At 44.4% G+C, this 15843-nt stretch overlaps 1 protein-coding gene across 1 annotated transcript in view; it reads left to right on the top strand.

The window, feature by feature from the left end:
- Positions 1 to 15843, top strand: part of AHCY (adenosylhomocysteinase) — a 145033-nt gene that overhangs the window by 53127 nt on the left and 76063 nt on the right. Inside the window, exon 4 of the mRNA XM_085619093.1 lies at positions 9140 to 9292. Within this exon, the coding sequence (XP_085475219.1) occupies positions 9140 to 9292 (153 nt within the window). The remainder of the gene's footprint in view (positions 1 to 9139; positions 9293 to 15843) is intronic.

Genomic DNA, 15843 nt, shown 5'->3' with positions numbered 1-15843 from the left:
ATGAATATCATAAAAGAAGCCAGACGCCCTACTACTAGAGCGTGTTATGCCGCTAAATGGAAACGATTTGCCATCTACTGCGCTAATAATGACATACATCCATTGGATGCTTCCATCCAAAACATCATTTGCTATCTACTACACTTGCAAAGATGCAATCTAGCGTATTCCTCTATACGTTTACACCTAGCAGCCTTGGCAGCCTACTTGCAAAATAGGCAACACCTGTCCCTTTTTAAGGTACCAGCCATCAAAGCGTTTATTGAAGGTCTCAAAAGAATTCTTCCCCCAAGATTGCCACCTGCACCAGTGTGGAATCTCAATGTGGTTCTAACAAGACTCATGGGTCCCCCATTTGAACCTATGCACAAATGTGAATTGCAATTCCTAACATGGAAGGTAGCTTTCCTTATCGCAATCACTTCCCTGCGCAGAGTAAGTGAAATACAAGCCCTTACACTTGAGGAACCTTTCTTACAACTACACCGTAACAAAGTGGTTCTTAGGACAAACCCTAAATTTCTTCCAAAGTGATTTCCCCTTTCCACCTTAACCAATCAGTAGAACTACCGGTCTTTTTCCCAAATCCAGACTCGGTAGCTGAAAGGGCCCTACATACCTTAGATGTCAAAAGAGCCTTGCTTTATTACATCGACAGGACAAAACCTTTTCGAAAGACAAAACAACTCTTTGTTGCTTTCGCGCCACCACACAAAGGCAACCCGATCTCCAAATCAGGAATAGCCCGGTGGATAGTTAAATGCATCCAAATATGCTACCTCAAGGCTAAACGTACACTTACAGTTCCCCCTAGGGCGCACTCCACGCGTAAAATAGGGGCTTCTATGGCCTTCTTAGGCAATATTCCCTTAGAAGACATTTGCAAGGCAGCCACATGGTCTACCACGCATACCTTCACTAAACACTATTGTGTTGACGTGCAGGCCAAACAACAGGCCTCCGTGGGCCAGGCTGTCCTAAAAACTTTATTTCAAGCTGCTGCAACGGATACAGGCGACCACCGCTAAGGGGAGCACTGCTGTATAATCTATCCTCAGTGTGTGATCTGCAGCTCATATGCCTCGAACGGAATATGCTACTTACCAGTATGCATCTGTTCTTGGCATGTAAAGCTGCAGAGTCACACACGCCCGCCCGCCTCCCCGGGACCTGTATCTGTTCCAGCATCCGTCTTACTTAGACATTACACATGGACATCCTTTCTTTCTTTTCTATACACTCCATCTTTTCCCATCATGGCGAAAAACAATCTGACGATGGAGTGGATGCCCATGCGCACTGTTGTCCAGGGGAGGAGTCACCAACCTCGTGACCAAAGGCTTCTTCCGAAGACAACAACAACCTGCAATCATCCGAGCCCAACACCAGATGGCGATCTTATCCTCAGTGTGTGACTCTGCAGCTCTACATGCCAAGAACAGATGCATACTGGTAAGTAGCATATTCCTTATTCTTGGACAGGTCCGCTGTCAATGAGAGACTGGAGTCTTTTTTTGAAGGCAGCAGTATTCCCAGGATTTTCAGAAGTCGCTGGCTACAAGACTGGTTGCAGGTTTGCAGAAACTGGAGACAGGCCGGGAGGGCTGGGGCCAAGGCAGTTGTAGTATAGTCTTCTCTACAGGGTAGTCTTCTTGCTTCCTGGGCAGTCTCGGATCTAGTTTCTAGGTGTGGGGGAGCCACCTAAATACTAGATTTAGGGGCGTTTTAGGAGAGTAGCAGGTAGGACCAATGGGCATCTTACCTGGGGTGACCTCACCCCCTGTTATGCCACCCTCCTATGGGAGGGGGCGTAGACCTAGCTCTGATTAAAGGGGTCCTCCCATCTTGAAGTTGACGGGGACTGAAGGATGTGCTTCACCTCACCTCCCTCACCTTAGGGTTGGAGTTGGCAGAGGTGAGTACCCCTTCTATTCTTCTGAGTTTTCCTGCTGGTTTCCCTCTCACAGTGGGGGTGTAACCAGGGGCTGCCATCTGCTGCTAGCAGCAGAGGCTGAGGGTGGCATTGCAAAGCCGACAAGCCTTTGAAGCTTCAATCTTTGAGCACTGGCCCATACTGAGGCGGAGGTATGACACCTCTGCCCAGGATGGGCATGGTTTCTGGTCCCAGAGAGCAGGGACTCTCTACCCGGGGGCCCAGAAAAATGTCATGTGGTGGCTGGCTGCCTACAGCCGGTCAGAGGCATCACCAGGGTTGGTAGCTTTTCAGGGGGCACCTCTGAGGTGCCCTCTGGGTACATGGTGCAATAAATCCCTGGCATCAGTGTGGATTTATTGGAAGGAGTAGTTTGGTGGAGAAGTGTGGCTCACTGGTTAGAGGAGGCAGACCTGGAAGCAGAGGTCAGCCCGGGACCAGGGTTCAATTCCCGGCTCGGCTGGGTCTTGAGTCCATAAATGTCCATGGACTCGATAATTCTCGCTCCAGTGCATACTCAATTCATGGGTTCACACTCTGCGACTCTGGGCAATAGCTTGCTTAATCTCCACATGGGCCCCACGCGGCGGGATGCCTGGCTTTCTTTCACCTTGCGGATGCCCTGCTGGGTTATCTCACAGGGGAATACCAGGACGGGTTCCCTAAGCAAGCGCTTAGAGACCGCTTGGTGATTTGCGCTATATAAATTCCTGCACATTTACACATTTTACCAAACACTCCTGTGTTGAGTAAAGCCATCATGATACTGTGAAACTGGAGTGTCGAGTTCCCAGCCCATGTACTCTCTATGGCTTCCCTGGCACTTAAAATATAATTGAATGGACTCCAATACTGTAGGGGCAGATCTGCTCATGCAGATATGCCCCCACCTGTGGTATAGTGCACCCTGCGTTAGGGCTGTGAGGCCTGCTAGAGGGGAGACTTACCTTTGCCTTCAGGCAGTGCTTGCTGGCCTGTCACCCAAGCAGGGTGCCTTGTCAACTTTATTTTCTCCCGCACAAGGGCATGCAAGCTGCAAGGCCAGTGGCATGGTCCCAGTAAGGGGGTCCCAGGGGACCTTCTTCAGCTCCCATGCCCTAGGTACCCAGGGTACCATTTACTAGGTACTGACAGGCGGTTGAAGTACCAATTGAAGGTTGTTTATAGCGAAGCACTGGCACAGGGGACCTGGTTGGCAATTACCCTATGCTCTACAATCAAAACCACATCAAACCGGCAAAAAGTTGGGACTAACCATGCGTAAAAAGGCACTTTCCTCACAGCACTTCATCCTGATCTAGCTCAGATTGCCTCTGTTAATGCCTTGTCCATCTGCCTGCAACCATCTCAATTTAACTTTTATCCAATTATCAGACCTTATTCGAAGGGCCACAGAGCAAGCAGGGGTTACTGGGCCTCAACCATGGTAGCTCTGGGCATATTCCTCAGTTGTCCTAGAATCCACGCTTTTGTGCAGAGTACACTTGCTTCCATGTGCAAGGCAGATCTAGAGCTCTGCAGCAAGTTGTGTGCAGAAGTTAGGTGATGTCCATCACCTCTGGTAGACTGGCAGTTCAACAAACACCAGCCCTTGATCACAGTAAGTCTTCAACTACCATGCAGAGCTCTCCCTTTCCTGGTCAAGAATTAAATGGAAATTGAACAAGATGGGATGGTCTGGGTCCCACTTTTATGATATTTTCCCAGACCGAGGATGTTAATCAGCTGTCCAGAGGCGATGAATCTGTTCGTGGTTGGTCTCACCGTAGATAGTGATAATAGGGGCTCCAAACTGGAGTACCCAAAATATGAGCACAATATAGTGTGTATCCTCCTCACCTGGCAGACATTCTTCCTGAAGTAGTATTCTAGGTGTGAGAAATATGGCAGGCTCTGCTTGGAGATCTCCCTCCTAACAGAATATGGTTACTAATCCTCATTTCCTTCTGCAACCCCTCCAGAATGCAGCTGTTTGGCTTGCTTGTGGACCACGCAAGTTTAACCATATTTTGCAAGCCAAACCCAAGTTAAACTGGCTTCAGTGAAACCTGGGAATACAGTTCAAAACCCTTTGCCTGGTCCACAAGTCTCATTGGTGAGGAGCCCCTGCCCTTAAGGCTTGTTAAGAAATGTACCCTGAGTAAATCCTTGAACTCTGCTTCAAAATTTCTTGTACTTGTCCACTAGTTCAGAACACAATATAGAGTGGATGGCATTATTGGGCTTCCCGGTAAAGCCTGGAACCTCCTACTTGAAGCTTTGCAATTCATTACTGATTATATTTTTTCCATACACTGTTTAAATGTATCATTCCACTTTATCCTTCCTGAGCAGGTTCAATTATTCCTTTTTTCTTTTTCTTTCCTACATTATTGTAGTGCTAATATGCTGTTAGGATGTACATCTGCTCTTTATAAGTACTCTTTTTCATTCATTCTCCTGCCAGTACCAAAATGGCAGTGCTCAGGAAGGACTAATCAACAACCATTGCTAAAAGGTCCTCGTAGAATTTCTAAAGGCAGTCCTGTCTCCATCCGTCCACGCTTCAGTGTATAGGTTTCCTCTTTTCAGCTTGAGGAATGCAAACAATGCATGCCCACTGTCTGGTGAACCTGATCGTTGCGCTGTGGAAAACCAGGGCCAATTCAAGATGAGTGGTGGTGAGTAGCAATGGAAAACGGGAGCCTGCTTTTCAGTTAAGACTCTGGCTTTGACTAGGTAGCCATGTGCAAGTCAGCCGAACTACCCTGTCCGTGCTATTGTAAATGAAGGACTCTTTAAGACCATGGATGCTTTACTTGGATACTGTACCTGTGCACTTGAGCCCCCTTTCACTGTTTAGGTCAGGTGCTGTAATCATCCCAAAGGGAGAGGGCAGTTACCCCATATATACTGCTTTCCTGGTAGCAGTGGCACTCTTGGTTTTTAGCTTTTTACCCACTGAACTATTGTAATGTAGTTCAAAAATTGTGACTAGTAAGTTTGAAATTCATTCTCGCAGAATTCTTGATGACAGTAGCCAATTCTTGAAAGCAGAGTTGTTTGGCGAGTTTAGCCTAAAATGGTAATTGGACCACAGACTGAAGGAGTATTTTGATGAAAGCTCTCAAATGGGGGACTCTGCTGCCTATGAATACCTCCAGTGTTCTGTTTTTTTTCCAGCAATACTCCAAATGTTAGAGTAACTTACCGAAAGGACTAACTTTAGTAAAGCTTTTGCTTCTTATTCGGTAGCCAAATAGAATTTATTGAGGTTCGATTACTTAAAATCATTACATGATGGGTATAAAAAACATTTTACAATAGCACAGTTAAAAACAATGGAAAATATAATTTTTCATTCACTTTTTTTTTCCAACAGCTTGATAATTGTTTACAAAATAACAATTTAAAATGGGATCTTTCGGATTTAATTTCCTAAATATAGTCTGTCTACATGTTTGTATATTCCTTTGATTAAAACGTCCAAGTAACCTTTTCCTTTCTGGTAGTAAAATTGGGCATTAATGAAGTTTGAATAACCAGTTGAGAAATATGCTTGAACATGCAAAGTTGCGTAACTATTGATTGCCATCCAGGCATGTGTGCATTTTTTCAATGATTAAGTCTTCACAGAGCGTGATAATTTTCTCATTAAGATTTTTTTATTATAAGTAGTTAGAATGGCTTATGTATTCCATAAGCATTCCGCTTTGAGATTGATCAAAGCTGCTTCCATATATTGATGTGTGGGAATAATTATATTGTTGCTGATTTGCTCTATCCATAGCAGTTTTCGGTAATGGTCTTTTATTGACCTAGGTTTGAAGCAAAAATTAAGGAATGCTCCTTGGCGTGCGATTTCTTGCTTTACAATTCCAAACTCCAAGTAAATTTGTGCAGGTGACGCTGCTTTTGGTAATTGGAATCATATTTTGTAACATCTTGTCACAATTTTTTCAAACGTGTGTGCATCACTCCCTTGAAGTACATCACTGTCATAACAGATTATAGGAATTCATTTAGCATCCACAACTTTTGAGTTAATATAGGACCCTTCAGTGATTTGTAGAGTAATAAAAGCAGTAGTTAACGCACATGACTTTGACCTCAGCTACTGCAGATGAGACCAAAATTCTTCTCAAGCATCTATGGTGTCGTACCCAGATATTTATATTGTGAAACTTTATCCACCAGCTTATTTTGCAGAAAACAATCCACCTTCTTTTTAGGTCTCGCCTAGGCAGCGCTTGCGCTCTCTTGCAGACCTGCTGTATTCAGGTTATGAGCTTGAAGCTCAGCCTATGTTCCGCTCATGTACTTTATTGGCTCCTTTCAGTGTCTTTCACAATTGTTTGTATTTCATTGGTTTATTTCTTTAGTAGTCCCTCCTTCTCCCTTTTTAGTACCTCTTTCTCTTCAGTTGTAACCCCCCATAAGGACAGCCCCTCTTACATGTACCTTTTCTCAGAACGTTTTATTTAGTTTGTCAGCTCTTTCTTGATTACTTTTTAAATTCAGCTGGAGATGTAGGCGCAATTGCCCCTTCCCTAACCGCACTTTCCAGACACGTCCTCTTTGGGCTGCAGCTGCCTTCTCAGACTCCCTCCTGCTGATTTATTTGAAGATCTGAGCTTTAATAAAAAAATTTAAAAAAAGGTATTTACTTTTTACCATTCTCGGCACGCCCCCCTTTTTAAAGTAAATATATTTAAGACGTGCAGCCATCTTTACAGCATTGTCTATTTTCCCTTTCAACATGGCGACTGCCCGCCTTTACTTTCTATTTCTTTACTTTTCTACCATTAAGGACATGGTGCCCTTTAGTTTACATCATATAAAGTTACATTGCTTCATACCACAAAGGCTACAAAAGCCTACATTAAAATGCTTGCACTCGTTAACTATCCATAGATGCCGAACGTGTGCATAACAAGTCTCTGTCCTGCAAAGAGCTCACTGACCGCTCCTAAATAATTGACTTTTTACCCAGTGATTTATCTCGCAGGCCATTTATTACAGCCTTTACCTCACTTTCACCCGCTGGTCTATTTTATATTGATATAAAGCCACCCGAACGCCCAAAACTTCCAAGTAGGCAAGAAGCTTGCAGGCGGTGTGTATATATACCAACAACTTATAAGTAGTAAACCCTTTTTAAGTGTCATCGTACACAGTTTTGCTGTAAAATACACTGCTGGCAAGGCACAAGAGGTACTGGATGTGTTCTCTTTTCTTGTCTACACAAATGTTGCCAATGATACTGTTAACGTGCTGAAGTGTTTCACTCCAGTTGATATGCTGCTGAAAAGCTTTCTGCGCATCATTGTGCAATCCTGCTTCTAATGACCTGCAGAGCTAAAACAATTTTTGGGCGGCTTCTCTCGACTTATCAGGGCAGTGGATATTTTGTTATAGGGTGCAGTGCAGTTTGCAGAAAATTGTGCCACCTTAAATACAACAGAGGTGTCAGGTGAATTCCATGTCAACAGTAGTGACGGCGTGTCATCAAGGGTGAGTGCATGGTGAGGTGCTCATTTAATTGATATATTGTACTCGAAATACATACCAGACGGTGGCAGTTGTATTTTTGGGAAATGCAGCGGGACAGAAAGCCGCTTTTTCAGTAATCATGTCTTGCCATGTCCAGCCGATCTATCATTGGTAAGTTCCCCTTTGGCCGCCTAGTGAGTAGATCCACGTCTGGATCGAAGCTACTCCAAATGGCTTCGCTAAGCCATGGCAGAATTTAAACACGTATTTCGTAACCGCCTAGTCATTTCACCTAGAAGACTTCAACTCAATTGGGAAGTTTCGCCTTGCTGAGTCAGCGCTAAAGGAGTAGGACAGACTGCATGCTCTTTCTAATGCATAGAACCTGCTGTATTGTGACCTATTACACATGCTGAAACCAAATGCAGGAAGCCACAAAAGAACACTGCCGCAAGAGATGATACGATGAGGCAGCTCCCGTGAAAGTCTAGTCATCGTTTATTTTAAGTTTTGCTGCAGTTGTAATTTTTTTTTCAGTTGCTCTTCAGCTTCAAACATGTATCGTTAAAGCGCGGCGTGCAATAAATGGTAATAAAGTAAATACATTTTTTTAAAGGCGGGCATCCGCCTTTAGAGCATTGGCAATTTTCCCTTTCATCATAGCGGACTCCCACCTTTACTTTCTTTTTTTTTTTTCTACCAAAATTGGCATGGCACACTTTAGCTTACAACATATAAAGTTAAGGCTCTGCATATCACAAAGGCTACATAAGCCTACATAAAAATGCTCGTACTCATTAATGCTCCATAATACAAAACAAATACATTACAACTGAACATACCTTTCCATTTGTTTTTATTGGAAGTGAAATTTTTAACTTGCGTTTTAAAAATGAACTATTCTTGGTTATTTAGCTTTATTTCACAAACAAAAAAACACAAACTATAGTGCATTTCTAAAATTCAAACTAAGTCGCATTTCCAATAAAATACAAATGAACTTATCCTCAGCAGCAATCTTTATCTTTATAATTCATTAAAGTTGCAGTACCTTATGTGGCGAATAGAAGTCACTTTACAGCTCCACAGGGACACCTAGTCACAGCCTCTGACATTGCACCCTTTCCTTGGGTAAAATTTTGTTTACTATTACTTGTGTTCCTGCTGGGATATTTGGATAAAAAAAAATTAGCATTTGCAACGCCAATAGCTAAACATTTCTCAAATGCGAGACCTATTACATTGCAAATGCTTGTTTATCTCTATTGATTATCATTGTTTTAGTTTTACTGAAATTGATCTCCAGTTCATTGATACTATTGTACACACCTAGTTGGGTAAGAAGTTTTTGTAGGCCCAGTTGGATCTTATTTATTAGGACTACATCGCTGGCATAGAGTAGATGAGATCAATTTGATAGTACTAAAACCAGTGTAGGTGGTCCACGTGGGATAGACGCTTTTCGTTTTGGTGCGCTGCATCGAAATGTGCCCCCGACTGATTATGTATGAAATAAGATGATCTGTCCGATGGGCTGATATTGCAGTAAATGGAAACTGTCCCTAATCGAACAATCAGTGGACAATGTCAGTCTTTCCTGCTCCAAAAGTGGAACATTCATAGTTTACATGGTTGAATTGTTCACCGACTTTGAATTAATGCGGTCACCTAGATGTGGCATTACCTTGCAGTGTAATTAATAACCACATTCATGATATATGCTATTTGCTCTAGTGTACGCCTGGAAAGGGGAGACGGATGAGGAATACATCTGGTGCATCGAGCAAACTCTGTACTTTAAGGACGGCAAGCCACTGAATATGATCCTGGATGATGGGGGAGACCTGACTAATCTGGTCCACACCAAGCACCCCGATCTGCTGAAAGGTAGGTTGTTATTCCTGCTTGCATCGATAGCATCTTTAGTTATGTACAGCTGTATGTGGAGCTTGAAGAAGCAATATGTTCTGTCGAGTACACCGGATACATTAGTCTAGGTTTCCTGCAAAGCATCTATTTGAAATGGTCTTACGGGGGGCTGCATTGCAATGTTTATAATGCAAATTCCTGTTTTTCAACTGATCTCTTAGCATTATTTTGCCCTAAATGTCTTATCTGAATAGCTCAGCTCAGATAAAACAGTTATTGCAGTATGTAGGATGTGATAAACTAATCCTTCATAAATGTCTGGGACTCCGTTTCAACTGAGATGCAAGTAAGTGGGATTTCATCCTTAACTGCGTTGTAAGACAACCAGTGGCGTGATTAATTATTGAAAAAACAATCTTAATTATTGAATTAAAAAAAATATTTATTGAAGGCCCGTTAATAGCAAATGCAGTAAGGTAAATGTAAACTACTAATCTTGGGAAATCCTCACACATGAAACAGGTTTGGCCTCTGGTTGGTGGGTGAAGGGGTACTAGTTAGTGTTTAAGTCGAACACAAAGTTTCTGCAGCTGCCAGACATTAAAGCAAAATTTCAAAGTCTGGATATAGTACCTTACTGCTCTGTGCACTAGGCACTTTCAGCACTTTCTTAATCATAAGCTCTTGGGTGAAATATTGACTTTTTCATTATGCTGTAAAACGTTTTAGGAAAATTTCATAGGATGCGAAGTTCAAAGCTTGACTGTAATATATAAGAAAGACGTGAAGATGTTGGATGGATCTAATCTTTTAATAGGCCAATACAAGCTACCAGTATTTTTGAAATATCATGTCTTTTAGTATGCCAATATGTTGTGTAAAAGAGCTAGCTATACCGACCCTTCTGCACTATTTTGAAAGTTTGGTTGCATTACTGGTCTTCCTTAATGAACATTTTCTTAGCTTTCATTAAGGAAAACTGGTTTCTAATAATGACTTGTAAGCTAGCATTATGCTCCTCACTTTTAAATTGGCAAGTAACAAACACAAATATTGAAAAACATAAGACTACAGTAACAGCAGGGGGAGTTGCCAAGAACTTTTCTACCAGTCTCCATGCAGACACCAGTCCTTTGCTCCATGGCTCCCACAGAACCTGTTTATTTGCAGATGACACTGAAATCACCTTGTCTTCTCATGGTGTTCCTCAAAACATTTCTTCCATATTTCTGCCCCATTTTATCAATCCTGTTTGGCGGCTTAAGAAAATAAACAAGTAGCACTAAAGCAGCTTGAGAGCTTGTTTGAAAAGATCTGTTCAAGGCATGTGTGGCTGTAAATACATATGCTGTGCATACTCCTGCTGTCTAGTGTTGGGCTTGGATGTGTGCAAGTTAGTCGTCGAAGCATTCTTCTCGAGTCACGAGGTAGTGTGACTCCACTGCTTTCTTGCAATGTACAGTCATCTGCTTCATTGCTAGATTGTTTTTTTTTCCTGCCGTCGGATTCGCTCATGTGCTTTCGTGCTCAGGGCCCTATCTTTCCAGTTGTAGTGTTTCCGATTGTGTTTCCTATCTTTTCTCTATCTGATCAATGCTTCCAGTTACCTTCCGGGACAGTTCGCTGGTCGACTCAGACTCCCGGTGGGGCCTCTTTTCTTCCATTCGGTCCCCTCTCGCATGCCTCGCCTGTGATTGAATTGATGCCCTTTCTATACTGCCCTCTGTGTTGTGCGAAGTACCCCTGTGCCGACGTCCACCAAGTCTGTAATCTGACTTTCACCCGAGCACGACGTGGCCAACTGTGACTTGTTGGTCTTTTTGGTCGAAGAAGACCTTTCAAGACTAGCGGACTCGATGTTGCACTGGGGTGGAGAAGACACTACAAACCTCTTCGTTACCCAGGACCTCGAAGGAGGACATCACCCCAAGCCTTTGGATGCTGAAAAGGAGGCTTTCTTGCCGGAAGAGTTCCCAGGTCCGACTTACAGATCGAAGGCCTCCCACCGGCTCAACAGGTTGTGACAACAGCTCCTCCTAAACCTCGACAGCACCCATAAGTTCTACCCCACAAGGGGCATTCAGCTGCTCTGGACCTCCAGAAGTAGGCTTTGGACTGTTACTCTCTTCTGGCCAGAATCAGCACTGACCGTCAACTTCGACACCATGTCCAGCTACAGCTCACTGTTGAAGAAAATTCTTAAACCGACGTCCTTAACACAGTCTGCTCCCAGATAAATGACAATCCAAAAACATTTGGTTCTGACCAGAAGACCAGCACACAAACCAGTCTAACCGATCCTCCAGAATTTGCAGGAGCAGCTAGACGCCCGCCACAAACAAATTCAATCACCCCCAAATGGGTCTGATACGAACAACTTCCTACGCCAGATCCTCTGCCTCCTAAGAGGCAGCTCAGCTTTGAAGCACTGGAGCCCCCTCCTCATCCAAAGCACCAGACCCCAGACTGCCCACAGTCTTGACCTCAGACTGGGGTCTGGGACACTTGTGATGTATCACCACAGGGAGACCCTTGGGACTCCTACAATGTAGACCAGCCTGCGGATATTAATTCAGAACTCTACCTTGCCAGACCTTCCCCACCAGATTAACTCATTATACCATGAAGTTCTAAGTAAGGCTGCTGCGTACCACAACGTGCAGATGCATGAAGAGCCTCTCGGAGGATTTCCTCTTTGAGACTGTCTTCAGCTGAAGGGGATGCGCAAGCCCGCTTATTTTCAAGGAAACGTTCAAGCCCTGGGTTATTACCCGACGGGCTGACAAAGTTTAAAGCCTCCCCTTCAGACCCCATCTGTTAGGGGCCAACTTCTACCAGATTCCCTAGTGCTTCATACCGCTTGTAAAGGGACGACTACTCAGGGCACCTGCGATGCTAGTTCGCTAGACAGAGAAAGGATAGACCCGGCTGGAAGACAAGCCATGGCAGTCTGGCAACCACTGGGGCATAGCCAATTCTATCAGTTTGGTTGCTAGATCTGATCGTGCCTACTGAAATGAAATGGAGGAGCTCCTTCAACACCTCATAGAGGAGCACGGTAAAACGAGATGTTGTTTTCTAGCATAACCATCAGGTGTGCCCCAGATGCTGCTGACGCCACTGTACGGGAGATTAATTCTAGTATCTCTCCCCAGAACACCAATGTCTGGCTCTGGAAGAGGTCCAAGCACCACTACTCAAGGAGGGCCATGGAGCCTGTGCCTCAACACCTACAGGGCTCAGGGGTGTATATACTATACTTCCTCACTCCCAAGGATGAGTCCCTCAGATCCATTCTCGACCTCAGACCTCTGCACGAGTACATCCTATCAGATTCCTTCACACAGTCACTTCAGTTGTGTAATACCTCCACTACAGCAAAGGTGACTTCATGGCTGTGATTTGGCTCAGACGCCTACTTCCACTTCCTGATTCATCCATGCACCCACCACTACTTCAGGTTTGTGGTAATTGGTCGGCATTACCAGTTCAAAGTGCTGCCCTTCGGGGTCACCACTGAACCCAGAGTTATCACCCAATGCCTTGCAATAGTAGCCATGCACCTGCAAAGACTGGGCTACCATGTATTTCCCTACCTGGATAACATGCTGATAAAGACCGCAACAGTAGTGCCATGCACACACCTTAGTCACAATAGACCTCCTGCACAAAGTGGGCTTTACCATAAATGCTGTAAAATCTCATCTACAGCCCCTTCACATTCACCCCCATCTGGGAGCCATCCGAAATGCTGAGATTGTCAGCACCTGTCCCAGACTGTCAAGAGTAGTCCTTTCAAGCACTGCTGCCTATAGTACAGTGGTGGAACACCAACTAGTTGTGGAGGTGGCCCTTTCTCAACTCTGTTCCACAGATCAATCACAAAGGACGAATCCCTCCGTGGGTGGGGCGGTGCACCTGCAAAACCGGACTGTCCAGGGCCAGTGAAGTCCCAACCACAGGGATATCCACATCTGCTATTTGGACCTGCTAACTGCCCATCTGGCCCTCAAGGCCTTCCTTCCCCACATACAAGATAGTCCTCCTAGGGACAGAAAACATGACGACCATGTATTACATTCAGAAGCCGGGGTGGGGGCCCTCTGTATCCTCCGCTTTCCCTGTTAGCTCAGTCCATGTGGCACTGGGCCCTCCACCACACCACAGGATCCATCCACCTGTTTGCAGACTACCTCCTGGTAGTGGACAGCAGTTTTGTCGACCCTCTCAACAGGATGCGGCAACAAGTCCACTAGTAGGAACTCCACCTGGCAGTCCTTCACTACTTCCAGTGATGGGTGTTTCTAGACCTATACCTCTTCACCATACCAGAAAACGCAAGATGCCCAAGCTTCGCCTCCAGATTCCCAAACGCATAGTCATGGACAGTGATAACGGGATATTTGCCTGTGCTTTTCCACCTTGCCCCCTCATTCCATTTTTGGTTTCGGAAGCTACGGCAGATCTCTCACCATCATCCTAGTAGCCCCCATGTGGTCCAGACAACCCTGGTTCCCCACTCTCCTCGACTTTCGTTAGTTCCACGCCTGAGGCTCCCTAACAGGCCAGACCTCTGTTGTGCTGTGGCTGCATATCTCCAAATTAGGCAACATGCATTGCTCCTCAGGATTCCAGTCCTTAAAGCTTTTTTGGAGGGGTTAGTCATTCCTCCCCAGGTGCCGCTGGCCCCAGTATGAATCTTAATTTTGTCCTCAAGACTTTTGGATCCCCCGTTCGAGCCCCTCCTTTCATGTCCCTTACAATTTCTCTTAAATTAGTTTTCCTAGTCGCTATCACATCACTAAGGTGTGTTAGTGAGCTTCAGGCATTAACCTTAGGAGAAGCTTTTTTTCAGGTTCATGGAGATAGGGAGGTTCTTCGTACCAACCATAGATTTCTTCTTAAGGTGTTCTCCCATTTCCACCTGTAACAGTCTATGAAAAGATAAGAATTTTTAAAGTGCAACAATTACCCACAGGTATCTCTGCACTAAGCCATGCTGAGAAACCAAATATGAGAAAATACTGGAAACTATTTACTAAAAAGCCAGGTTTTTAGATTCTTCTTGAATTCCAATAGATTTGCTTTGTTTTAGTTCTGTTGGAAGCAAGTTCCACAACCTTGGCATACATGATACAAATCCCCTCCCCCCAGTTAACATTCTTGAATCTAGGGACTACAAGATTTCCAATAGTGGAGGAGTGCAGTGAACGTACTGGGGTCTAAACGTTGACTCAGGTCCATGCAAAGGGCTTTAAATTGAATGTTTACCAATAGGCAGCCAGTGTAATTGGACCAGAGCTTGAAATGTAGGTTTGTGTTTCGGGATGCCTAACAGTAGCCCGGCTGCTGAATTTTGACGCATCTGTAGCTTGTGCAAAAAACGTTTAAAAAGTGCATTACAGTAATCCACTTTAGAAGAGATGGGGGGCGTAACTGTCTTTTGCAGGCTTAGTGGACTATAGGGCAAAACTTTCCTGAGAATTTTCAAAATATATAAAACTTCCAGTTTTCTCCCCAAAACCTGGTTCGTTTGGAGAGGGGCTCTTCATACCTTAGCCATTAAGCGAGCCTTAATGTACTATATACACAGAACAAGGCCATTTTGGAAAACCCAACTGTTTGTTGCTTTTTCCGAACCACTAAAGGGAAGGCCTTCTCATAATCAGTCATAGCCAGATGGATAGTTAAATGCATCCAAACCGGTTACGAAAAGCTGAGAGTTTTGCCTGTTCCTCCCAGGGGTCCATTCCACCAGAGAGAAAGGGGTCTCTATGGTCTTCCGTGGAAACATCCCAAGAGTGGACATTTGTAAAGCTGCTACTTGGTTTACACCACACACTTTCACTAAGCACTACTGTGTAGACATGTTAGCCTGCCAACAAGCAAATGTTGGTCAAACTGTACTATGTATCCTCTTTCAGTCTTCTGCAACATCCACAGGCTGCTTAGGGGAGAACAGCTTTGCAATCTATGCCCAGCATGTGTATCTACAGCCACACATGCATTGTACGGTAAATGTTACCCTATAAGTGTCTGTTCGTGGCATGTAGTGCTGTAAATACACGTGCACCCCCCCCCCCCCCTCCTCCACAGACTCCTCTGGATGTTGCAGTCTCTATTACTTCTCTTGCATGGTCATCTTTGTCTGTTTTCTGTGTTGCTCTTCTCCCCTATCATACTCACCCTTTGTACGGGAAAAACAATTTAACAATAGAGCTGATGACCATGCGCATTGCAAGCAAGAAGTGGAGTCATTACCTCAAGACTCAAAGAATGCTTCGAAGAAAAACAACTTGCACGCGTCTGAGCCTAACACTAGATGCCAGGAGTATGCACAGCACGCGAGTCTACAGCATTACATGCCGCGTACAGATGCTTAAAGGGTAAGTAATGTTTTCCTTATGCAACATTTCTCACAATATAATCGAACATTAATAGTGGAGAAACACAGAATCCTAACTAAGGATGTGATTTACAAAATGCTTAGGCCTCTGTCCTTCATGGGATCCAAATGTTTCTCCCGCCTAGGAAATTGCCACTGTTGTGACTGATAAGTATGCCTGAAG

This window comes from Triturus cristatus, chromosome 7 (assembly GCF_964204655.1).
Source record: "Triturus cristatus chromosome 7, aTriCri1.1, whole genome shotgun sequence".
In the NCBI taxonomy this organism is placed as follows: Eukaryota; Metazoa; Chordata; class Amphibia; order Caudata; family Salamandridae; genus Triturus; species Triturus cristatus.
This window is presented reverse-complemented; position numbering and strand designations above follow the sequence as displayed.